Consider the following 26,012-nt stretch of genomic DNA (forward strand, 5'->3'; position numbering starts at 1 on the left):
AGCATATTGGTTTATTTGTAACACCTCCAGAAACGTACAATGGTGCCTTTTCTTTTTCAGTCCACAAAAAGCCTGTGCCAGGTTTCCGTGAGTTTCTCGGAAGCTTTATGTCTGACAAGCCAGTGATTCGCTTTTTCATGGATTTCTGGTCAACTGCTTTCGTTTGTTATTTTTATGAAGACAGCTTTTCACATTGTTCACAAAGCAATATGTGCACAGGCAAAGAGAAACTGGAATATCTGTCTGAGTATACATTTGAAATGGATATGACTGGTGAGACCTATGGTATCTACAATGCTGTCTATGCTATAGCCCATGCTTTACATGCCATCCATGAGTCAAGACGAAGAAGAGACAGAATTGAACAGCTGAATATTCCATCATGGCAGGTAAATACATTGCCATAATAAAGTCTATGAGCTTGACAGGATGTCTAATGAGGAAAACTGTTTACTGTATCCTGCTTTATCACTACCCTATAAAGGTAAAGGTAAAGGGACCCCTGACCATTAGGTCCAGTCGTGACCGACTGTGGGGTTGCAGCACTCATCTCGCTTTATTGGCCAAGGGAGCCGTTGTACAGCTTCTGGGTCATGTGGCCAGCATGACTAAGCCGCTTCTGGCGAACCAGAGCAGCGCACGGAAACACAGTTTACCTTCCTGCCAGAGTGGTACCTATTTATCTACTTGCACTTTGACGTGCTTTCAAACTGCTAGGTTGGCAGGAGCAGGGACCGAGCAATGGGAGCTCACCCCGTCATGGGGATTCGAATCGCTGATCTTCTGACTGGCAAGTCCTAGGCTCCCTATCACTATCCTAAGGAGTCTCAAAGCGGCTATCAATCTCCTTCACCTTCCTCCCTCACAATAAATATTCTGTGAGGTGAGTGAGGCTGAGAGACTTCAGAGAAGTGTGACTAGCCCAAGATCACCCAGCAGCTGCATGTGGAGGAGCAGGGAATCGAACCCGGTTCACCAGATTACGAGTCTACTGCTCTTAAACACTACACCACACTGGCTCTCTTAAGATGCCGTTTCCTGAAAAGGGAACAGAACTATTCTGGCATAAAGGAATGAAGATTTATTCCTACTATGCATTGGATTTGGCTGATCCCTGAGCCAAATTGTGTCTATTTGGAGGCACTGGTTGAGTTGGTTTGTGAAAGCCACAAACCACTGTAGATTAGGTTGGATAGGCCAGAAAGATCTAGGGCTGTCGGAGGGGGGATAGAGTATTAAAAAGAAAGAAAGAAAGAGAGGGAGGGAGGGATGGAGGGAATAAGTGGAAAAACCAGTGGAAAAGCCAAAACCTACCTGACCACTGGCTGAATCTTCCCAAGAGAAGGTAGGAGCCTGACTTTCCTTCCTGCCTGATACCCCTTCCTTGAAGCAGCACCCTGCAGGATTGATGCTTTTGTGCAACAGCTGTTGAGCTAAGTCATAAATCCTGCAGGGTTCCGGTTGCTCTTTCAATATGTTCTATCTGCCTATGCAGATATAAATCCTGTTGAGTTCAATGAGACTTGCTCCCAAGACAGAATTGCAAAATAAATAATGGACAATTTCAGAATTTGTTTCTTCTATTTTCTTCCAATTCAGCTGAATTCCATACTGAAAAACATCCATTTTAACAATGGTGCAGGGCATGAAGTATTGATTGAATATGGAGAAGTTTCGGCTGGCTATGATATCATCAACTGGATCATTTACCCCAATTTCTCTGTCATTAAACCCAAGTTTGCAAGTATTTCCCCAAACCATGAGTTCACCCTCACTGGGATAGATATTGTGTGGAACGACAGACTTAAACAGGTAGGAAAATACTTAGCAGCTTATAGTCACAACTGAATAAAAATATGTTACTGTCCAGATGCTGCAGCACTGTTGCCCATGGATCTTAGAGGTAAGATTAATGTTCTTGGAAGTAGGGACAGAGCAGAAACCCACAGAACTTGGATTTCAAAGTGGACTCAGCTGATTCAGTCTGGGTGGATCATGAAGCAAAACAGATCATGAATCCTATAAATCTGCAGTCCCACGAGTCCCTTTATGAGCTAGTCCACGAGCTTCTTCACTTGCCTTGTACTTTTATTATGATTATGATTATTTGCATTTCTACCCATTTGCTCATAGGAGCCATGAGTGCGCTGGGCTTCTTTCTTCTGTGTGCTTTAAATAGAGCAACGAGAATTGATGATGTCCTGTTGCTCTCAGAGTCAAGTGCAATGTGAAAACATGACTGTGTACACAAACACTCTATTGTAGTTGAGACTGCAAGAAACCCCCAAATTTGCCCATCCTCCTGAAATTACTCTTCAATCATCATATAAATCCCTGAGCCATTGGTGGTTGTTTGTCCATCCCCACTGATATTTCCCCTGAAAATGTATTGTCAATGACTTTAAATAATTATTCAGCTGATTAGAGCAAGAAGTTCTTGGGTTATCAGGTAGAATAGAAATATAGCTGTATTTGTATGAAAATTTGGATGTGACATAATATCCGTTTTCTAATCATTAGTTACCACCAAGTTCTAGGTGTGTTGAGAGCTGTCACCATGGACAGCAAAGGATGGTTCAAGAAGGCAAACCAAGTTGTTGTTATGGCTGTAATCCATGCCCAGAAAACATGTTTTCTAATGAGACAGGTAGGTGATATACAGACTGAGAGGAGATACAATAGCCAACTTCAAATATCTAAAGGGCTGTAACATGGAAGCAGCAGCAAGGTAGTTTTCTCCTTTCCCAGAGGGTAGTACCCAAACCAATGTCTTCAAGTTACATGAAAAGAGATTCCAGCTAAACAAGCTGTCTGACAGTGGAGTGAACTTTCTTGGGAGGTGGTGGACTCTCGTTCCTTGGAGGTTTTTATGCAGAGATTGGTTGGTCATCTGTCATGGATGCTTGAGTTGAGATTCCTGCATTGCAGGGGGTTGGACTAGATGATCCTCATTGTTCTTTCTGTCTCTACAATACTATAAACTGAATTCTATAATTACATGAGCTGAGTGCAATTAAATATGTACACAAAAGGGAAATATCTTCAAAGAAATTGACCAGACATATTTAGGTACACTTATGCCCACTAGAGACTAAAAGTTCTATCCTATCCATGGATATTCAGAATAAAATTTTAATATGTTTCGGGGACTAGGCAAAGTTTGTATAATGTTGGTTGGGAGCATCTCCTTTCAGTTAGATGTGAAACAGGGAGTCATTATTATCTACCATTAAATTGACACACCTTCAGCTTTATGCAAACTAATAGAGGCATAGCAATGACAATATTTACTGATACTTTCTTGATCCCTTTCAGATGCAGTTCATTGTCTCAAATGCCCAGAAGATCAATATCCAAATAGGAACAAAAACAAATGTATTCAAAAAGTTCAGAGCTTCCTTGCCTATCACGAGCCCTTGGGCATTGTCTTGGTTGTCCTTGCTATCTTTTTTGCTGCATTAACAGTTTTGGTAATGCACATTTTTCTAAAAAACTGGACTACCCCTATTGTCAAAGCCAACAACCGGAACCTCACCTGTGTTCTGCTTGCCTCCATCTTGCTTTGCTACCTTTCTTCCCTTCTCTTCATTGGCAAGCCTGGGAAGCAGGGCTGCTTGCTCCGGCAAACAGCATTTGGCATCATTTTCTCTGTTGTAGTTTCTTGTGTGTTGGCAAAAACCATCATGGTGGTCCTGGCCTTCCTGGCCACAAAGCCAGGCAACAGCATGAGGAAATGGCTAGGGCAGAAAGTAGCCACCTCCATTGTTCTTTTCTGCTCGCTCATTCAAGTGGGTATTTGCATTGTGTGGCTGTTAACTTCTCCTCCCTTCCCCAAAGCTGACATGCACTCACAGGCTGGACATATTATATTGGAATGTAATGAAGGTTCCATCACCATGTTCTACTGTGTCTTGGGCTACTTGGGCTTTCTGGCCATGATCAGCTTCACAGTAGCCTTCCTGGCCAGGAAACTGCCAGATACATTCAATGAAGCCAAGTTCATCACTTTCAGCATGCTGGTGTTTTGCAGTGTTTGGATCTCCTTCATTCCGGGTTACCTGAGCACCAAGGGGAAATACATAGTGGCTGTGGAAGTTTTTGCCATCTTGGCCTCCAACACTGGCCTCTTGCTTTGCATATTTCTTCCAAAATGCTACATCATTGTTCTAAGATCTGATCTGAACACAAGAAAGGTCCTAATTGAAAAAAAGAGTTATTAATCCTAAGTGTAACCTCTTATTAGTTGACTTTCTGTTCGTTGCAGGACTGATATCATATCACACAAAAAATCAGAGATTGGCTGCTCTTTCAGACAAAAGTCAAATTTCAATATTATAGGAGTCAAACCTTATTTCCATTGGGCAGATTGCCATCATTTTCATTGGGATGATCATAATATATTTTCAAACATCTCCTTGGAATAGAGCAGAAAATGGCAACCACACTGGCTTGGTGCAGCTTTACAAAAATTCGCTTTCCCCATTGAAGTGCAATAGAAGGGTATTGATTTGAAACTCTCATTCCAGCCAACCTATCAACCCCTTCTAATATTCAGGTCTGAACTTCCAGTTTCAAAAATTCAGTCCCCTACTAGTATAGTTATCTGTTCAAATTATATTTAATGAAACCCATGTGATGTATTTGCAAATTTATATTGCACTTTGTGTGAGGTTGCCCGTGGGCTTGTTCTGGAAGCTCCAGCTGGTGCTTAATGCAGCAGCTAGACTGCTGATTGGGGCAGACACCTGGGGAAAACCACTTATTAGTGCTCAAGCAGAGCAAACAGCATTTTGGTTTCTCCAGATTGAGGGTTGCTCCAGTTTAGAGCTAAATAATGGTTTTTTTGTGGAGCAAGGAGGAAACTACTCAGACCCATAATTCTAGGCACAGGACAAGTGGAAGAGCCCTTAATCTTGATTCAATCCATAATAATTGTACATTTTGTATTTTAAAAAAAGAATATGACATTCTTAATCTCTGGATAGCAGTTTTTTAATTGCTTCCCAGAGGTTCATTGAATGATTTTAGAAGATGAAATAATTAATACTTTGGATTTGTCAGTGATAATATAAGGAAACGTGCTATCTTTTCCTCCTCTTTGCCGACTCAGAGTATCTTGAAATATGGGCCAATGTTGTCTTTCTATGGATGAAGTTGAATAGAAACAAGCAGGCATTGTGGTGTACATTTTTATCATCATCATTAGCATTAATTCGGCTTGAATCATTAAATAGTAGTATAACTTTTGAAATAATTAACACACTGAATATCAGTAATACATACACACACAATTAAAGAAAACTTGATGAGAAATACAGAGAAGTTTCCAAATTATTGGGTATAGGGAGCATTTGGTTCCATTAATCTGATATTCTCCTTCTGTTAGAACTTCTGCAGGGACATATCCACTTTTTTCCTGCTGGGATTTGTAAAGGTAAGCATCATAAATCCTGCTATGGGAATATGATCTCTTTCTGTATCATCAGATGACTTTTAGAGATTTATGTGGAGTTATTAGAGGTAGGCTGATAATTGCTATGTTAGAAAAGAGGAGCCTGAGACTGGATACACAAGCTCTGTACAAATGTAGTATCATAGACCAATTTGGGTTTCTCTCACTTTCTCAGTTCTCCATGTTTCCGCATCAGTTTCTATTTAAAAAGATTTCATGAAATTTTATCACCACTTTAGTGTCCATTTCTCCTAATATAAACAATTTTATGTGAAACTTTGCTCAATATACTTCTTTTATAATGTATTTAATGCTATTTTCACGAATATATGCATTTTCATGCACTATTTACCTTAGTAAATGCTTCTTTTTTTGCTAATGGCACTTGACTGATTAACTGCACTGTGAAATTCAAAAAAATTGTGAATTATGAAGGATGGCTGTGTTTCAGTTTTCATATAGTTTTGGAAAAGTGAATTAGGTACATTTGCTTTGAACATGAACTGAATTATTCCCCCCCCACCACCACCACTGCCACTTTAACCATGAGGCTGGGGCAACATAGCTTTTGTATACATGTTTAGGTCTGGGTTGTAAAACATTTAGTACATAAATACTGTTTCCTTGGCAAGTGGAGTTTTAGACTCCACTGGTCCTGGCTGTATTGCTCCATTCAATAACTCATCAGGAATTAAGCAGAATGTTGTAGGGAGAGGGAAGAGAAAATAATATTAATAGTGTGTTTCACAACTGAAGTAACATTCCTGATAATTTAATGAGGACCTCATAACAGCACTACATCCAGAATCTAAAATTACCCCCTGGGTTTTCTCATACCCTTTAACTAACACATGTATCTCTTTGATGACCCAAATCATCAATTTGAAACATAAGAAAACTTTCTGTTCTTGAGTTAGAAATGCATTATAAATGAAACATGATTTTTTTAAAAAATGTTTCCTTAATTTTGTAATTTCCAAGAAATCCACCTGCTACAGATCCAATGTACAAGATCATCCATCAACACTTAAGAATTGGTTTCAAAAATATATCAGCTGACCCCCTCATAAGGACATGAGAAGGACATTGGTTCAAAAAATTTGGTTGTTTCATCAAATTTGGCACTGAGTTCCTGATTCGACATTCAATAATGACAACTTCATTTCTTTTCTGAGATACAAAGAAGCTGACTGAGAAAACACCCAGAAATCAAATGGGGAAGGGATGTTGAAGAGAGGGTAGGGGCTGATTCCTGGTGGGAGATTTTCCATTATACTCAATGGGAGCAAAACAGAGCTTCATATTTCATATAAGATTTTGCTCCAAATAACAAATCAAAGCAGAACACAGAATCAGAACAACTGTTTTGGATGCAGCACCAATCAGGCTGCTTCCAAATGCTATAAATATGGATTAAGAGTGAATCTTGTGGTTGCTGCACATGCCTAGTGAACAACTCTGTTTCTTTCTTTTCCTTTCTTTTCCTAATATATTGTTTCCTATAGAATAGAATGCATGAAAATATGGAGAAATATAATAAGACTATTGTGACTGAGTTCATCCTTTTGGGATTTGAGACAATCCACTCTGTTGAGATTCTGCTCTTCATTACCTTCCTGATTATATATGCATTGACCATTACCGGTAATGTTACATTAATTGCACTAGTCCTGGCCAATCACCAGCTTCAATTGCCCATGTATATTTTCTTGATTAATCTTTCATTCCTGGAACTCATAATCACATCAGCTGTCATGCCTAAAATGCTAATAAATTTTATCACGGGGAAGAAGACCATCTCCTTTGTAGGCTGCCTTACTCAGTCATTCTTCTATTTCCTCATGGGCTCAACTGAATTCTTCATTCTGGCTGTAATGTCATTTGATCGCTACGTTGCAATATGCTACCCATTGCGCTATGCATCCATCATGAACAGAAATGCCTGTTTCCAGCTCCTTTTGGGATCATGGATTGGTGGCTTTCTGATTATTCTAGTTCCCAGCATTGTAACAGCTGGCCTTCCATTCTGTGGCCCAAATATAGTCAACCACTTCTTCTGTGACAGCGCCCCCTTGCTCAAGCTTGTCTGTGCTGACACATCATTGGCTGAAAAGGTTGATTTTGGGACATCTTGCATATTGCTTCTGGGTTCACTTCTTATAACAGTTGTGTCCTATATTTATATTATTGTTGCTGTATTGAAGATACCATCAACACAAGGTCGAAAGAAAGCTTTCTCAACCTGTGTTTCTCATATCACTGTGGTATCATTGTATTATGGGAGCTCAATTGTCATTTATGTCCGTCCAACCAAAGGGAACATTCTGGATTTCAACAAAATAGGCACAGTACTGAACACAGTAGTGACACCCATGCTAAACCCTTTCATATATTGTCTCAGGAATGAGAAGGTGAAGGATTGCATGAAACTTTCATTCAGTAAAATCATAATGTTTCTTAAGAAATGAATGTTACAGGATATTCCATCAATTGGAGTTTTAGGATTCTTTTATTTAAATGGGAGAGAGTCAGTATAAGACAGCTTGTAGTATGTTGGACATAGGTCATGAAGACCAGATTAAAATCTCCACCTAGACAGAGAACTAACTTGGGTTCCTTAATTTCTGTTACTCTTGCCTACTTCTGAAGGTTGTTGCAAAGATAAAATGTAGTTATTACCATGTATGTGCGCCTTCCTACTCTGTGTGTAACCTGGAAGAAGTGAAAGTGAATATTTTTGTTCAAAAAAGGAATAAATAAATAGGTCCTTTTACTCCTCTGCTTCAATGGTATTAAAGTGGCTAAATTTGACTGACTCATGTCTTTTGTGATTTAAAGGGGAGGGTTGGGGGGCATATTTTAATCTAAGTCTTTTTTATTTACTAGAGTTATACACCAGCTCTTCATTTTGGTGCTAATTATAAGTGTTTTAAATAAAAGTAAAAGCCTTAAAGTATCGTGATCTTTTGCAACCTCAAGGCCAAATCAAGAGACAGGAACAAAACCTGGGGTGAACTTGGACCTCCTTATTTAAACCCATAACAAAGCTCCTGCAGAGGGAAACAACAGACATAACTTCCTCTCAGTTGAGCAAACAAAATTGTATTTTGCACAGTTTTGTGGGTATAGTCTTATTTTCCCAACTCAGTATCCTTGTATATGTTGATGGGCTCCAACTCTCTGTCCATTGGACATGCTGGCTAGAGCTTACTGGAGTGGGTAACCAACAAGAAGGGTGTCAGTGGTAATGAAGGAAAGATGTAATGATTTGTGGACTGAGCCAATAAATTAAATCGTGGCACTGATATATTCTGTATAGGTGTAGCACTGCCAAAGAAGTATCCCTAATTTTAGAAGAGCATTATATTCTGTCAAAACTCATTGAGGTGCAAGTGTGTGGCTCTGCGCATTCTCACAGGAAGTTCATATCAGCACACCTGAGAATTATTATAAAATACAATGGGAGAGGGGACCTTTAAAAATATATGCACTTGTTAATGAAATCCCTTGAGGTCCAAGGCAAAAATCCTGAAAGCAATAACTTGGGTATTTGGGGAAGCTCAGTGCTGCTCTCCAAAAAGGTAAGAGAATAAGAAGACCACAATGTGCTCATTGAATGTTTCTCCACCCCCATAATGCCATTTGAAAACAGCTGTTTGTTATCTCTCTATACACTGAAGGCAGCCTCTGCTAACTCCATTGTGTGATGAAGGATTGTAGATTACTTTGTAAAACTGTGATGGATGAACACTGGAACAAAGGAATAGAGAATGAGTGTATTGCATCATTGATCTAGAAAATGGGGCGCTAGATAGGATGCTGGAAGCTCTCAGTTGTGTGCCTTGTTCACTTTCAAAGCTGCCTTTGAGAAGAATATTGTTGTGAAGTGGTTCTTTTTTGGGGGGTGGAGTGGATAGGCTGTATGCCTGAGTCTCTTCTAATTCCTAGATCCAACCAGGATCCCATTGCTGGAACAGCCAGACATGATGCCCCTAAGTATGGGTTGTTAAGGTAACAAAGGAAGTGGCTCTCACCATGAGGCACCCTCCCTCAACTATCTGGTAGTTGCAAAGACAAAAACCAGAGTTAAGGTGTGAGAGAGCTAGAAGCAGGAGGCTGCAGGCTAGGCAGCTCAGGGACAGAGCCATGCCTGATTTCTGCTGGAATCCAAGGCTGTGGCTATGGGAGAAGCAATGCCATACTGGGGTGTTAATGCTACATCATAGACTCAAGTTGCATATATATGTAAAAACAACCATATATCATACAGACACCACAGTCTCCACCGTCCCTCATTCCAAGGAAGCCAAAACCTAGGTAAGCACCTAGAACCCCTGAATCTTGTACCACTCAGAGATTGGTGGTGCATACAACAATATAGCAGAATTCAAAATCTCTGCAAACAAATGTTTATCAGTTCATCTCTCTTCTCCTGCATTGGAAACTTAGAGAGTTTTCAGCTTGGCCTTGTTTACGAAATGCTGCTTTACTATACAGTTGAATGAAATTGCATTCCAAAATGTAACTCTCAGCTAATAATTTCTATCCATAAGATTTTTGTCTTCAAAAGTTTGCTTTCTCTTCCTGCTTCTCACACATTTGTCAAGAAAATGCACTATGGAAACTGAAGTAAAAAGGTTTTATACTGTTATGGTCTCTAAAGCTGCTAAAGAAATATGGTGAGCCGAAGCAAACAATCTGAAGTCATAACAAGAGAGATAATTTGTTGGAACGATGATAGACGTGGATTTTAAACTTACCCACTGTGAAGCTGCTTCTAAATCTTATGTGAAGTAGCTGAAACAGGTAAGACAACAGAACATCTGCTTTTTGCTAATTAGAAAATCATCTGAATCTCACTTTGTCAATTGGAAATTGTAATCTATGGCAAGGATGAGGAACCTGTGCTTTCCAGAACAGCTGTTGTTGGTCTGTAGCTGTACCATCCCTGACAAATAGTGAGGCAAGTTGATGAGAACTGGACTCCATCAATATCTGGAGGGCCACAGGACCTCTAATTCTCAGCTTGAGATACAAGCTAGGGGTGATTCTGTATTTCTCATGTTTTGAATCCCAGAGAAAACTGAATCACCTCTCACAGTTTGCATTAAGATGAGCAAACCAAATTTTGTCGAGTACTGCTCTCTGTGTATGCCCACAATAGCCCAACTTGGTGTTCTCTGGATGTTGATGGGCTCTTAACTCTCTAACCATTGGACATGCTGGGCTGATGGAAGTGGGAATCCAACATTGGAAGAACACCAGGTTGTGAAAGTCTGGAGTAAGGATTTGTGGACTGGACCGCTAAATTAAATGATGGCATAAGAATAGAGCTTGTATTAGGTTTCTCAGGTTTCTTCGAAATATGTATCTCTGTAGTTTCCATCATCAAGTGTGTCAATGCAGGATCTTCTCCTTTTCTGGAACATAGTACTGCTTCTCTAAATGTCCTGTGGCCCCTGCTCCTTCAAGTAGCTTAAGTTTTAGTATCACAACAACTTGCCTAATATAGTCTGTCAATATTGAGGAACTACTTACACACACAAAGGTGGATTCTGGAAAGGGCTAGAACTACCTTTGGGTGGAATGAGATTGCTATCTTATGTGGCATATGCTGAGGGGCAGGGAGTGGTGGTGAGTGGTTGAAGTAAATAATTTCACACCTGCCCTGTGCTTTCTAAACTAGTGCACTGTCCTGAGGTGTGGTGATGACCACAGCCCCATAACCGGATATGAAATTAGATTCAGTGTTTGGCTTGTGATGCTGGAATGTTGATCATCTTGTCCTTCACCCCAGGCAAAAAAATTTATTGAGCTGGCCTAGATTTTGGGCAATTACTGGTGCTCTTGAAAATGGTATTCTTCAACATTTTATGAGCCAAGATCCAACTTTATTCCATGTATTTGGGGATCTACATCTTTTTTGTTATATATTAATATGGTTGTGGTGCTGCTGCTGATGTGACCTACCTTAGGTCCAGGTGTAACCCAGTATAGTGGAACCTTGGTTCCCAAACAGCTTAGTTGCCGAACAAATCGGCTCCTGAACACCGCAAACCCGGAAGTAAGTGTTCCAGTTTGTGAATGTTTTTCAGAAGCTGAACATCCGACGCGGCTTTTGCTTGAGCGCAGGAAGCTCCAGCAGCCAATTGGAACCCATGCCTTGGTTTCTGAATGGTTTCAGGAGACGAACAGACTCCTGGACTGGATTAAGCTCGAGAACCAAGGTACCACTGTAGTGGGTCCAGGCCTACTTCATAGATGTCAGTGCTTTAAATAATACAGAAAGGCCTTTTTATTTCACTGCTGTAACTAACACTGAATTTCCCATTCACAATGAACATTTGATAGAAATAAATCATGGACATAAAGAAACTTTCTTTTTCCAAATATTTTTGTTATTATTGAAAAAGTAAATGCTCTCACTATGATTACTTTCTTTGCAGCTATATTATAAGGACACCAAATGGCTCTGAAGAAGTATAATACAACAGTGACAGAATTCATTCTCTTGGGATTCTCTCAGAGTGCAAAAGTTCAGTCCATTCTCTTCTTTATCTTTCTCACCATGTACATCATAACCTGGCTTGGGAACCTCACCATTATAATTACAGTGATTTACACACCCCACCTCCACACACCTATGTACTTTTTTTTATGCAACCTGGCTGTGATAGACATCAGTGATTGCACAGTAACTGCACTCAAAATGCTGTGGGACCTCATCTCTCATACAAATTCCATCTCCTACAACTGGTGCATCGCCCAAATGTTCTTCTTCCATTGCACTGGAGGTGCTGTGGTCTTCTTCCTGGTTGTTATGGCTGTTGACAGGTACATAGCTATCTATAAACCACTGCGATATTTACTTATTATGAACCAAGGAGCTTGCATAGGCTTGGTTATTGGAACATGGTTGGGTGGCTTTGCTCACTCTATTGTCCAGGTAGCACTGGTACTTCAGTTACCATTCTGTGGGCCCAACATTTTGGACAACTTTTACTGTGATGTTCCGCAAGTAATCAAACTGGCTTGCACAGACACATACATTACAGAAATACTGATGGTTTGTAACAGTGGACTGCTTCTCACACTGATCTTTTTTATCTTACTTGTATCATATACTATGATTTTGGTGAAGATTAGAATGCATGTCACAGAAGGGAAGCACAAAGCCCTTTCTACATGTTCTGCACAGGTCATAGTAATGAGCTTACATTTTGTTCCAGCAATGTTCATTTATGACCGCCCTTTCCGGGTATCTCCAGTGGACAAAATAACCTCGGTCTTGTACACTGCAATCACTCCAGTGCTAAATCCAATAATCTTCACTCTGAGGAATACAGAAATGAAAAACAGCATTCGAAAACTGGTTGGTAATAATATGTTATTCAAAATAACTGAATCAAAATGACATCTTACTCATAGAGACTGCTGTTCTCAGAACCCTAACCCACGCAAGTCAAATAACTTACACAATATTGTGGCCCCAAAAGACACTTTTTTTGAGGGGTGATCCAAAAACATAGGCCCAAAAAGTGCTTTTTGGAGGGAGGGGGAGATTGCAGTGCCCAAAACAGTCTCGGTTTTACAGGGACTGTTGAAGATGTTTTAGTGTTACAGTTATATAGTGTTATAGTTTATAGTGATCCAATTTGAAAATTCACTGAGAATGGGTACTCTTAGATTTGCCACTCAATTTTAGCTGAAGTAAAAATCCATCATGGCTATATATTTTCCTCCTCAGAGGAAATATCTGAATAATTTCAAGAGAAGTTGTTTTTGGCAAGAACCCACACTTTGTCACAGTGGGTGACTTTTTGACAGAGGTGCAGAAAGGAAGGTAATCATTGGGGATACACTATCTACATGTGAGATTAAAATTACATTTTATTCTTGTACACATTTCAACAGCATGTTATATGCATTCTTTGCCCTCCCTCAAATTTGTGTCTAAGTCCAATTTTGGACGTTGGTATCTGCATATTATTATTTTTGCTTTGTTTTTAGTATATTCTTTATAACAACATATATAGCTTTGTAATTAAAAAAAATGGTTTGAAGTAACACTGTGTCACAACTTTTAATTTTTGGCATGTGAGAAGTATGGGCCATAATCCATAGCCAAATAAGGGAACCCTGATAAGGGGTCTTGGGTGGAGTCATGTACAGTCTCAGATTCAACTTAGGGGGGCTGAGAATGGTTGCCTCACACCAATGTCATGGGTTGGGCCCCGTCAAGCATAGCCTTTGCAATGTGGCCCACTCCCTTCCCCTTTGAGTCCTGAGTCGACAAACTGGGGTGTGTGAGAGGCATCAGCCAGCAGCTGAGCTGACTGATGCCAGGATCCCTGCCTGTATGCCATGCCAACACTTAATATAATAACAACCAATAAAGTTGTTGCCTTGTTTTACCCCAGCCTTGGCCTCTCTTTGTCCCATTCACTAGCAATCATGAAACATTGACACAACATGTATGAAATGACTTAATGTGGTGAGTTCATGCATTCCTAAGTTGCCACTGAGTTTTACCTAAAGCAATTTTTTTGAATCAGGTGTAGGACCTCGTGTTAGCATGGAACAGGGATCTGAAGAATTTTGAACAAAGACAAAATGGCTTTCAACAAAGCTATGTAGTTTCTGTGTACTGTACACACGCGTACCCTTTCCCTCTAAAAACTGTAAACATGGTTCTCCTCCTTGCACTTATTCTCACAAGAATATTTAAAGCATATTATTTCCTTGAAATAATCCTGTGAAGTGTAGTTTGATAAGGGTTTTGAAAATGTAGCTCTGTGAGGAGTAAACTACAGTTCACAAGATTATTTCATGGAAATAATGTGCTTTAAATATATGCTGTTCACACTGCCCCTGTAAGATGGCTTAGGCTGATATTGATTGACCCAAGTTCCTCAAGTTATCCACATATATGAGTATGGATTTGAATATGCATCTTCCAGGTCATAGTCCAAACATTCTGTTTGGTTCTCTGTTAAACTTCTTTTCCATACTTGCTTTGCTGTATCTTTTAAAATTATTTATTTAGGTAAATTATATGCCATTTTGTATTTCTATTAAAATCTCTACATGGTTCAAAATACCCTAAAATATCACAAATGAAAGTCAAATAATACCCCCCCCCCCCAAAATATCCACATTTTAGAACAGAGCAGGTAACAAATTGAAAATATACATTCTTAAACAGAAACAACTAATAAACGTGGACCAAGGTAAGTGCAGAACACAGGAATACTGTAGCTATGTATTACTTGTAAGTTCAATTGCATGTGTATGTCTTGCTCACAAAAAAGGAAAAGGAAAGAAACAATATCAGTTGTAATGTCTGTGCCAATATTTAGCTGATTGTAGCTTTGAAAATCTTTAATGATCCCCTTTGTGGTTTTGTTCCCGATTCACAGTGCAGATGCAGTTATTCTCCAAAGTCTGATAAAGCTTGAGTGCAGTGGCTGGAGTCTTCCATTGTTTATTTGATTAATAAGAATCCAGCTGGATTCACAGACAAGCCTTTTGGGGAATTATTTTGCATTATTATTACCTTGGCTGTACTAAGTAGCTTTAGGCACATAGTTCAATCAATAGTTTTGTTGTTGAGGGTGATGGTGATGGTTTTTTGTTTTAGGTATTACAGGTATTTAGGATGTCCGGAGGTGTTAGTGATTTCTGTATAGGGAGAAGCCTACTTAACTTCACTCCCTCTGACATACTGAAAGTTTCATTTATTAAAGCTGGGACTGTGAAATTATAGAGAATCAAGAACAGAACACTTTTTTGTAACTTCTGATCCTAGCATACTTCTTGAAGAATCATGAGGTGCTTGGCTGAAAAGGGACACAAGGGTTTTTTTGGAAGTTCCCACTTCCAAAGAACTAGTCCGTATTTCCTGGCTTTTACTACTACATAAGCTGTCTAATGACATTTAAAGGTATGTTGAAGATAAAGATGATTTATAGGACATATATTGAGGATGAAGTCCCCTTCCATTGAATTACATTCTCAGTTTGCAGCAAGCCTCCTTTCCAAGGAGGGAAGGTCATAGCCAACACCAGCAAGGTGCACAAAATCCATTTTCTCATTTGTTATTCAGAGACAATGAGCCCCAGTTCCCTATTCAGGATATTGTAGAGCTATTCTCCACCTGGTCACCAAAGACAATAACTTTAAAGATCTCAGAGTAATATGTTGTGCACTCTAGCAACTGGGACCCATCTGCTTCTGGAAAGAAAAACAAAATAAATAGGACTTGGATCTTTTTCAGTTTCTGAATGCCTGATCCTGATTATCTTAAATGTTGGTGGTGAATGGTTTGACTGGCTATCTGCACTGAACTGTGTGCTTTGAAGAGGTATCCCCCAAGTGAAAGAATCTGTGCTTCTAGAAAGAAAATGGAAGTATTCCTGTATCAGCTTGGTCTTTTCTAATTGTAATCAGAAAATGCTCTGCTAATGGGAATGTTGTGGCATCAACAGCATATTGAAATTATGGTTGGTTCAGAAATATAGTTGTAGAAAATTAAATACTCTGGTCTAAAACTGTGCCCCTGAGGGGAAAAAAAATTCAACAATATTTTTGTTTATTATTTGAAGATTAAACTTGCTATATAGAAATATAGGTTAGTATATTCATATGAATACACTTTGCAGCATATTATCATTTTAGCATATTAGGCAGCATATTAAAAATATTTGATGGAGATGAGGAAGACCAACATAGGAAATGTAGTTTATACTCATGTTTCCATTATCTTTACAATTCCCCAAAATGTAAACAATATAATGGCTACATAATGGAATATATGTCGGCCAACTAACTAAATGTTCTATCAGACATAGAACTGATACAACGTACAGCTCCCTTACATCTATAAACATTGTTACAGATATTATAACAACAACAACCGCAACAACAACATGAAAGAAAAACCCATGATTACAGAATCCTGTTTATAAGAGTGTTCAAAAGAAATACAGTAACAGGGGTGCCAATTTCAAAACATCACAGTGATCATAAATACTACAAATATAAAGGTCTGGTTGAATTCACTTGGACTTAAATTTTGTCCACCTAAGTTACCCAGTGTATTATATGACCTATATTATCATTAGAATCAGGAAGAGCTTCTAATATGTAAAATTTTCTGGCAGGTGTACTTGATAAGTTGCTTTGGACAATATTTGGTGGCATGATTTTTATTGCTCCTTAGTGATCATTGCAAAAAAAAAAAAAGCTTTTTTACATCATTCAACAGGTTGCTCACATGGAAAACAACAGCACAGCAGTGACAAGATTTATCCTCCTGGGGCTTTCTCAGAATCCAAGAGTACAGTCTGCTCTCTTCTTCCTTTTCCTCACTGTCTACAGCACAACATGGATTGGAAACCTCACCATTATAATCAGCGTTATCAGAACACCCAACCTTCACACACCCATGTATTTTCTATTAGCTAACCTAGCTGTCATAGACATCAGTGAGTCATCAGTCACATCACTGAAAATGTTGTGGGACCTATTCTTCCATACAAATACCATTTCTTACAATTGGTGCATTGCACAGATATTCTTCATCCATTTAACTGGGGGTGCTGTGGTCTTCTTACTTGTGGCGATGGCAGTTGACCGGTACATAGCCATCTACAAGCCACTGCGATATTTAGTTATAATGAACAGAGAAGTTTGCATAGGTTTGGTAGCTGGGTCATGGTTGGGTGGCTTTGCTCACTCCATTGTCCAGATTGGAATTCTCATTCAGCTGCCTTTCTGCCAATCCAACATCCTGGATAATTTCTTCTGTGACATTCCACAGCTCATCAAACTGGCATGTGCTGATACGTATATCCCAGAGTTGCTGATGGTTTGCAACAGTGGACTGCTCCTCACATTGATCTTCTTCATCTTGCTTGTGTCATACACTGTCATCTTGGTGAAGATTAGAGCACATGTCACAGAAGGGAAGAACAAAGCTCTTTCCACCTGTGCGGCACAAATCATGGTCATGAGCTTAAACTTTGTTCCAGGAATGTTTGTTTATGACCGGCCTTTCAAGGTATTTCCAGGAGACAAGGTTGCCTCAGTCCTCTACAGCCTTTTAACACCAATGCTGAACTCAATGATCTTTACTCTGCGTAACACTGAGATGAAAAACACAATTAGAAAGCTCACAAGAAATTTTCTGCTTTCTGAAAGGACAAAACCATCACTGTGTGTTCATGAAAGAGAGACATAGAACTTAAGCACCTTTTGTTGATGTTTTTCTAAAAGTATATACTACATATTTAAAATTTATTTTGCTTTCTACTCCCATGCATGTGAAGATGACTTCAATCACCCCCAGGAGCGCGCTCTCTCTCTCTCTCTCTCTCTCTCTCTCTCTCTGTGTGTGTGTGTGTGTGTGTCCCTGCACTTAAAGGCCTGTTCTACTGCATATTCCACCTATGGGCAGTAAGCCATATTGGCATCCTGTCCAGGCTGCTACAGCCTGTGTGATGCTCCTGCATCACTCATATGTTTTATGCTTGGGGGTGGGGCAGACATCCTTGTTTAAGAGCTGGGCATCCACACCTCTCCCTCTTCTCTTTGCAGCAGACCTGCCTGTCTGAGCTATCAATGTGATTTGCTGGTTGCTTTGGGGCCAAGTAGGAATTTTTTTGCTGATCTACCTTGTTTGTGGGTTTTGTTGTTTTTCACATACTCCATACTGAATAATTGAGTGGTGGGCATTAGATGATCTGGTGTCCTATTAATTTAGGGTTCCCATTGCAAAATCCTGGCTTTTAAAGGAAAATAATCAAAAAACCCACTTCCGATATGGGCTGCTATACGCCTGAGTCTTCCCAGATGCTTTAGCTGCTTTACCAAAATTCTGCCCCGACGATATTTTCGATGTTTGAATCCTGGCTATGTCCAGGAAATTCTGAACATATGGCAGCCCTATATTGATTAGACAAACCAGGTCTTTAATTTAGTCACTTTGGGAAGTTCAGGTGTGGGAAGGGGAGTAATTGTGTTTTTAGCCTGGGGACAAGGCTGGATTAACTATTAAGCAAAATTAGCACCAAAGAAGGGGGGGGGGGAGAGCACAGAAATTATGTAAGATTAGTTCTGAGGATCTGATCAAAAACTTTGCAATTCTAAAAAGCAGAAGACTATACAAAACCAAACATCATTTTCCATCATATGGTAGGTTTCGTTTCATTTCAAAAAATAAAATTTTATTTCGTGGTTTATTATTGTTGATATTTTGAATTAGATATATATGGGGGCACCAACATCTTGTAAGTGCTTAGGGCCTCTAAAGGTCTTAATGTGGCACTACCTTGGGACCCTCTTATATATGGAGTTCCAACTTGAATAAAATATTATGGAGGCCCAGGCAAGCCCTGCCATGCATCAAATGATACATGCACACACACTATTTGAATGGGGATGCCCATTAACTTTGTTGGGGCCTAGCCCCCTCAAATATTTTATTTTGGTGGGTGAAACCCCCATGGCCCCTAGCAGTTGGCTCCTATGACACACAGACACAAAAATACCATAAGAGGAGGAGGAAAAGGAATGGGGAATCATTCAATACATCAATATTTATTTTTTATTTATTTACGGCTATTAGCCCATAAAATATGTACAAACATAAAAGCTCAGGGGCATAAGGGCCGATATATTCGACCCCAGAGGGTGGACACCACGATGCAAGGGGGATCAATGAGCAGAGCCAAATAACAGCTTGGGGCACGAAGAGCTCCAAGGGACGGATCACCGAAAAAGGAAAACTGAAGACGAGGACCGACATGCACTCTCATCGTAACTGTCCGATTAGTTTTGGTGTTGTTGTTGTTTTTTGGTTGTTTTTGTGTGTGAGATAACCGCGTTCAGGAATCTCGCCACCTACAGAGTTACAGAAGGATCTGTATCCTGCAAAAGTAGTGTGGCGTGTGACTCAACAGGCCTGCCCACCAAGCGCAGTAAAGCAGGGCCCAGGAATTTAGTCCTGGCTATGCTATGTAGGGGACAGTTGAACATTATATGTGGAAGAGATTCGACAGTTTTCCCATCACACACGCATAGCGGAGACACCAAACCCTTGGAAAATCTGTGGCTCAGCAGGTTCGATGGAAGGACATTGAACCTTGCACGAATGAATGCAAGTCGGTGTGGTACAGATGAAAGGTACATCAATATATAATCTAACGTAACATTTATGGGGGGGAACCAACACACTTGGCATATAAATAGTAAATAATAACAAACAACATTAACTTCTTCACCTTCTTGGTGTGGCCTAGGAATGGGATGAAGGCTGGATAGTAAAGCCTCCAGTTCTTGCATCAGGTTTTTTTTGCCCTAAGCTAAAGTTTCTTTCAGGTTCTGGTTTGCTCCCGAACCAATAGTCTTTCCTTTGCAGCAGTTTTTATGGTATAGATCAGTGTTTCCCAACCGGTGTTCCGCGGCACACTAGTGTGCCGTGAGACACCGGCTGGTGTGCCGTGGGAGGGAGGCGGGCGAGAGGCGGCGGCGAGAGGCGGCGGCGGCGAGGATCCGCGTCGAGCCGGGGCGGCTCCGCGGTGGTCGTGCCGAGCGGCGGGGCAGCGCGCGCAAAAGGGAGGAGCGCGAGACAGCAGAGGAGGAGGAGGCCGGCATGTCCGGGCAGCAGCAGCAACAGCAGCAGCAGCAACTCCCGGCGACGGCTCCTCCTCCGCCCGCTATCGCAGCCGCCGCCGCCTCAGCTGCCGCCGCCGCCTCAGCTGCCCTCGCTCTGCTGCCTCCTCCCACCCCGGCAAGGGGGAGGGAAAAAACTTTCATTTTTGTGCGTCCCTCCCGGCGTGACGCTGCGCGCTGACGTCACGGGGGCGGGGCTTTAATGGTGGTGTGCCGCGAGATTTTTTTCTGGTAAGCAGGTGTGCCGTTGCCCAAAAACGTTTGGGAAACACTGGTATAGATAAATAAAGTGACCCTAGTTTGACCTATATGTATTTCTTTATTTATGTGTTATTTACTATTTCTGTGATATCTTCAAAGCAGAAAGAAAAGTTAATGTGCTCAATAATTATTGACATTTATTGGATTAGCTTGGAAAACGTCTTCTGGACTTTTTGCATGAATGACTAAATACTTAAAATATCTTTCTGAAAAATTGAACTAACCATGTGATGTTTTTATGTCAGATTTAGTGGAACTGAATCATTATTGCATATTGTACATGCATGATGATAACACTAATTTCCAAAAGGATGACACTGTCACTATTACTGGGAAATCCAGCCAGAAGGGTGGGGTGTAAATAATAAATTATTATTAAATTATTATGTGTTCATCAGAGAGGACAATAGAGAGCTCTACGAGCTCCACTATAGTGTTACTAATATAGTTTTTCCAATCATTATTATTGTTTGTAGAGTTCCAAGCCACTATATGTCTGAATCAAAGACATTGCTTCTTGAAATTATTTTGCACAGGTTCCTACTTTGACTTTATCAGATCGGTTTGCACATCTTATTAACATTATATTTTTTTTAAAAAAAATATCACATTGACTTTATCAGATCGGTTTGCACATCTTATTAACATTATATATATATATTTTAAGAAATCACATTTATTTAAAAAAATCACATTTGTTAGGGTTCCAAGTCCCTGAATGTGTGGGTGAACAACAATTCCGTTGGCATCAGGAGTATTTACCGTATTTTTTGCACCATAACACTCATTTTTTTCCTCCTAAAAAGTAAGGGGAAATGTCTGTGCGTGTTATGGAGGGAATGCCTACGGGTGGCATGCCTACGGATTTTCCTCCTCTAAAAGCTACGTGCGTGTTATGGTCGGGTGTGTGTTATAGAGCGAAAAATACGGTATTTATTTTCATTGACACTTATTCATTTAGATTTTATAAACCAAATCTTGTGGACTGTGCCCCTGACTCAGCTTATCTCACGACATTAGCTGAGCCTCTGTTGAATAAATCACATATTGGACCTTAATGATCTCCCCTGTGTTTTGATTCCCCAGTTTCTCCTAGTACAGCCTTCTTCACATAATGCTGAAACTCATAAGCAATTTCATAGCATCTCTATTATTTGCAGACATATAAATAGGAGTGACTCCATGTTCAACACCAGAGCCCCTTTGGATACAAATCCTTTGTCATCTCATATTATTACTAGGAGACAATAAGCATTGCTTATCATTTCGGGAGACTGTAGGGTTATTCTCCTTCAAAGGTAATCCTTTAGGTGCAGGTTTCTGGAGTCACTATTTCATTATAGCTCTTTTCTTACTCTTGTCTCTGTGTTCATTTCTGGTATTAAAAGCAGAAGCACTGAAGGTTAATTTGTTCACTATAGAAGATAAGAAGGCATTCTTGGAGTAATACGCTCTAGACTCTAGCAAATGGAATGAAATAATTTTGGAAGAAAGAAAAATGGGGCTTGATCCTTTTTTCAATATTCTGCCTTCTTGATTTCTAATGCTCAACTTATCATGGATTACTGATGATTTAAAAAGAGAATGATGAGTTGAATGCTATATGTTGGTGATGGTTTAATAGACTTTTTTTTTTGCACTGAACTACATTATTCGTCTGAACAGATACTCACCGAGGAGAAATAACTGTGCTTCTCTAGGATGACAGTTTTCAACTTGTTTTGTGATTAGAAATGGAAAGTTCCCAGCTAATTGGACTGTTGTGGTATAAAATGTGGAAATTTATTTATTTATTCTGTTTCATAACATTTAGATACTGCTTGATTGTAGGGGGCAGGGGGGAAACCTGAAAGTTGTTTCCAAAATGTTAACACACTAAAATTATCACTAACATGTACATCATGTTATGTGTACATCATAATTTAAAACATACAGAAAGTTAAAACTGCCATATAATAGACTAAAACAAATTAGAATTCATACAAATTTTCTACAATAAACTGCCATAAGATTATGTCAATATGGCACATGACCCTTGCAAAAATAAGTAAAGCAATCCTTATACCTTTACTGGGGAATAAGACTTATATACTCAATATGATTTACTTCTCCATAGACATGGTTGGGATTTGCCAACTTTTGAACCGTGGAAAATGTTTACATTTTTTAGTGATGCTGGACAGATGAAGTGATACTTGATGCCGTCCAATTGTCTATCTACAACCCAAATTTATGTTTTTATTGTTGTGGGGGACCTGTAATGGGTATGTCAAGAGTTGTTTGAGGAAGTAATTTGATGACATGACTTTTAGTGGTCCTTAGTGAGCCTCAGTAGGATGCTCACATGGAGAAGAACAGCACAGCAGTAACAGAATTTGTCCTCCTGGGCTTCTCTCAGAATCCCAGAATACAGTCCCTTCTCTTCCTCCTTTTCCTCACTGTCTACAGCACAACTTGGTTAGGAAATCTCACCATTATAGTCACTGTGATCACCACCCCCAGCCTGCATACTCCCATGTACTTTTTGCTAGCCAACTTGGCTGTCGTAGACATCAGTGAATCGACAGTCACATCACTGAAAATATTATGGGACCTCTTCTCCCATACTCATACCATCTCCTACAATTGGTGCATTGCACAGATCTTCTTCTTCCATTTAACTGGGGGTGCTGTGGTCTTCTTACTCGTGGTGATGGCAGTGGACAGATACATAGCCATCTACAAGCCACTGCGATATTTAGTTATTATGAATAGAGGAGTTTGTATAGGTTTGGTAGCTGGGTCATGGTTGGGTGGCTTTGCTCACTCCATCATCCAGATTGGAATTCTCATTCAGCTGCCTTTCTGCCAATCCAACATCCTGGATAATTTCTTCTGTGACATTCCACAGCTCATCAAACTGGCATGTGCTGATACGTATATCCCAGAGTTGCTGATGGTTTGCAACAGTGGACTGCTCCTCACATTGATCTTCTTCATCTTGCTTGTGTCATACACTGTCATCTTGGTGAAGATTAGAGCACATGTCACAAAAGGGAAGCACAAAGCTCTTTCTACCTGTGCAGTACAAATCATGGTCATGAGCTTAAACTTTGTTCCAGGAATGTTTGTTTACGACCGGCCTTTCAAGGTATTTCCAGGAGACAAGGTTGCCTCAGTCCTCTACAGCCTTTTAACACCAATGCTGAACTCAATGATCTTTACTTTGCGTAACACAGAGATGAAAAACAATGTTGGGAAAATAATGAGAAAACTTTTGCTTTTCAAAAGGACTTAACCATCACTTTTTGCTCATCACAGACAGCCATAGAGGATGCAAGCTCTGGAACATTTTAAATAAAATATTTTCCAATCATTAGTATAATTTGTAGGCTTCGGAGCTGTGATTCATCTGAATATAAAAGACCAATTTTGCTTCTTTGGATTATTATAAAGTAATAATGCAGCTTGCATAATAGAATAGTTACTGTTAGTGCTGGGGGTTTTTTTTAGAAAAAAGGTGGTAGAACTCACCATGAACGCCTCCCTTGTTTTCTTATAATGGCAATGATGCCCACCTGAGAGGCACCAGAACTAAGAGATGCTGGAACTGGCCCACACTCAAGGATGGGAATGGCATTGTCAAGCATATAGAAGGACAGGTCTTGCTGAAGTAGAGGCAGCATGGCTTCTGCAAGCATAAGACTTGTCTTCACAAACCTTTAAGCTTATTTGAGAATGTCAAGAAGCATACAAACAGAGGCAATCCAGAAAACATTGTGTACTTATTTAAAATACAATAATTCTTAAAGTTTCAAAACGTACTTCACCAAATGTTCCTGAGTAAACTTAGCAGGATAGAAAAAGAAGAGAGATCTTCTTTGTAAAATATCTGTTTAATGTGCATAAAAGTTGTGTGGAGGTTTGCATTTGCAGATGCCTCGCAGAGAACTGTACCAAGTGCAAAAGGTGCTTGTGCAGTTAGAGCTGCAAAAAAGAAGATGGAGTCTTTGGAATCAGCTACATTAGTAAAAAGAAAGAAAAATGGGTTTTAAATGTGTTATAGCACTGTGACACCAGATGGCACTGTGGAGTTCCACCTTTGGGCAATGTGATTTCCCATTAGGAGGTTTACAGTGCATTTCCCTGCAACATTTTTTTGATGTGTCTTGATTTAGCCTTTGTTTCAATGTTTTGTTAATTGATAACTTTGTTTTAATGTTATGTTAATTGATGATTCATCCTTGCATGTCTGGGCTTTCCTACAAGCTACCAGCATGTAGAAGAAACAACTTGCTTATTGAGTTATTTCAGGGAATTCTGCTCACATCTCTCACATATTGTTGTAGATCTGGAAGCAAAGATTAGGGATAGTCTGTTCTCCCAAATGAAGGGAGGTAGCAACTGGAATCCCCCAATGTTTGGTATTAAACATGTGCTTTTGAACTTGTACATAAATGATCTAGTGTTCGCAGTGAGTGGTGGCTGTTGATACCAAATTGTTCAGAGAGATTAAAACAAAATAAATTGTAAACAGTTTCAAAGGATCTCTACAATTAAAATGGGCAAAGGGGCAGTAGAATGGCAGATTCCCGGGTGGCTTTAAAACAGGCTTAGAAAATTTTCTGGGCTAGGCCTATGTTCTGTCTCTGCAGCTGCTAGAAACTATTGTTGTGGTGAGCACTGCTTCACTCAGTTCCTGGAAAAAACAACAGAAAACCTTAACAAAAATACATGTACGGGAAATTCCAGACATCTCTTAAAATTCAAAATTCCCCCCAGGATGCCATTTTAGGTCTCTGATTTCCTGGCATGTCTGGAATTTTCCAGGCGTATGGCAAGCCTAATGCATCTGAGATTTCTTAATCCATACAAGCACATCTCTGCACACACACACCACGCATGTAAACAATGAGCATTATAATAGTTCAGGGATACGTGAGCTAGGCCAATGCACTTCTGGAGTGTCCCTGAGGCCTGAGGGGTGGATGTTGTTGTGGCTTGGGTGGCCCATCCCATTTCACTGCTGCTTCCCACCCCTCACCCCACCCCCACTTCTGCTGCATGCCAAACTCAGCAAGAGGGGTGGCAGTCTGCAAGACGTTGACGCTTATCTTCTCCAACCAAGGGGCAGGGAAGATGAGCAGCAATGCCCTCCCATTTTGCTGAACTTGGCAGGAGGGGAGGTGTTCTGGTGGTGGTGGAAGTGATGAGGTGGGTGTTGCATCTTGTGCTTCGGCCACCTGTGGTGGGTGCTTCACTCCGCTTCACGGATTTGGTGTTGAGAACCAGACAGAGAGGCTTACATAGTTGCATTTGGCTCAGAGATTCCCCACTATTAGCTTACCTTACTTACTTACTTACTTACTTACTTACTTACTTACTTACTTACTTACCTACTGTGTTTTTATCCCACCTTTTCTTCCAATGAGCTCAAGGTGGTATACAGTGGTACCTCGGGTTACATATGCTTCAGGTTACATACGCTTCAGGTTACATACGCTTCAGGTTACAGACTCTGCTAACCCAGAATTACCTCAGGTTAAGAACTTTGCTTCAGGATGAGAACAGAAATCGCGTGGCTGTGGCACGGCGGCAGCGGGAGTCTCCATTAGCTAAAGTGGTGCTTCAGGTTAAGAACAGTTTC

The 26,012-nt window shown here is 40.1% G+C and overlaps 4 protein-coding genes across 4 annotated transcripts; all 4 read left to right on the forward strand.

Moving 5' to 3' along the window:
• Positions 1–6,963: 6,963 nt before the first annotated feature.
• On the forward strand, positions 6,964–7,920 carry LOC308570515 (olfactory receptor 6M1-like; the record flags this gene model as incomplete). Its single annotated transcript, XM_081165418.1, has 1 exon — positions 6,964–7,920. One exon carries the CDS (start codon positions 6,964–6,966, stop codon positions 7,918–7,920), a length of 957 nt encoding a protein of 318 aa, XP_081021544.1.
• A 3,998-nt stretch (positions 7,921–11,918) lies between these two features.
• LOC308571724 (olfactory receptor 4D1-like) lies at positions 11,919–12,866 on the forward strand (the record flags this gene model as incomplete). Its single annotated transcript, XM_081167361.1, has 1 exon — positions 11,919–12,866. One exon carries the CDS (start codon positions 11,919–11,921, stop codon positions 12,864–12,866), a length of 948 nt encoding a protein of 315 aa, XP_081023487.1.
• Positions 12,867–16,727: 3,861 nt separating this feature from the next.
• LOC308571725 (olfactory receptor 4D1-like) lies at positions 16,728–17,693 on the forward strand (the record flags this gene model as incomplete). The annotated part of the gene is made up of 1 exon (XM_081167362.1): positions 16,728–17,693. One exon carries the CDS (start codon positions 16,728–16,730, stop codon positions 17,691–17,693), a length of 966 nt encoding a protein of 321 aa, XP_081023488.1.
• A 5,037-nt stretch (positions 17,694–22,730) lies between these two features.
• On the forward strand, positions 22,731–23,663 carry LOC308571727 (olfactory receptor 4D1-like; the record flags this gene model as incomplete). The annotated part of the gene is made up of 1 exon (XM_081167363.1): positions 22,731–23,663. The coding sequence occupies one exon, from the start codon at positions 22,731–22,733 to the stop codon at positions 23,661–23,663; it is 933 nt and encodes a 310-aa protein (XP_081023489.1).
• Between the last annotated feature and the right edge of the window lie 2,349 nt (positions 23,664–26,012).

This window comes from Podarcis bocagei (assembly GCF_964188305.1).
Source record: "Podarcis bocagei genome assembly, chromosome: 13".
In the NCBI taxonomy this organism is placed as follows: domain Eukaryota; kingdom Metazoa; phylum Chordata; class Lepidosauria; order Squamata; family Lacertidae; genus Podarcis; species Podarcis bocagei.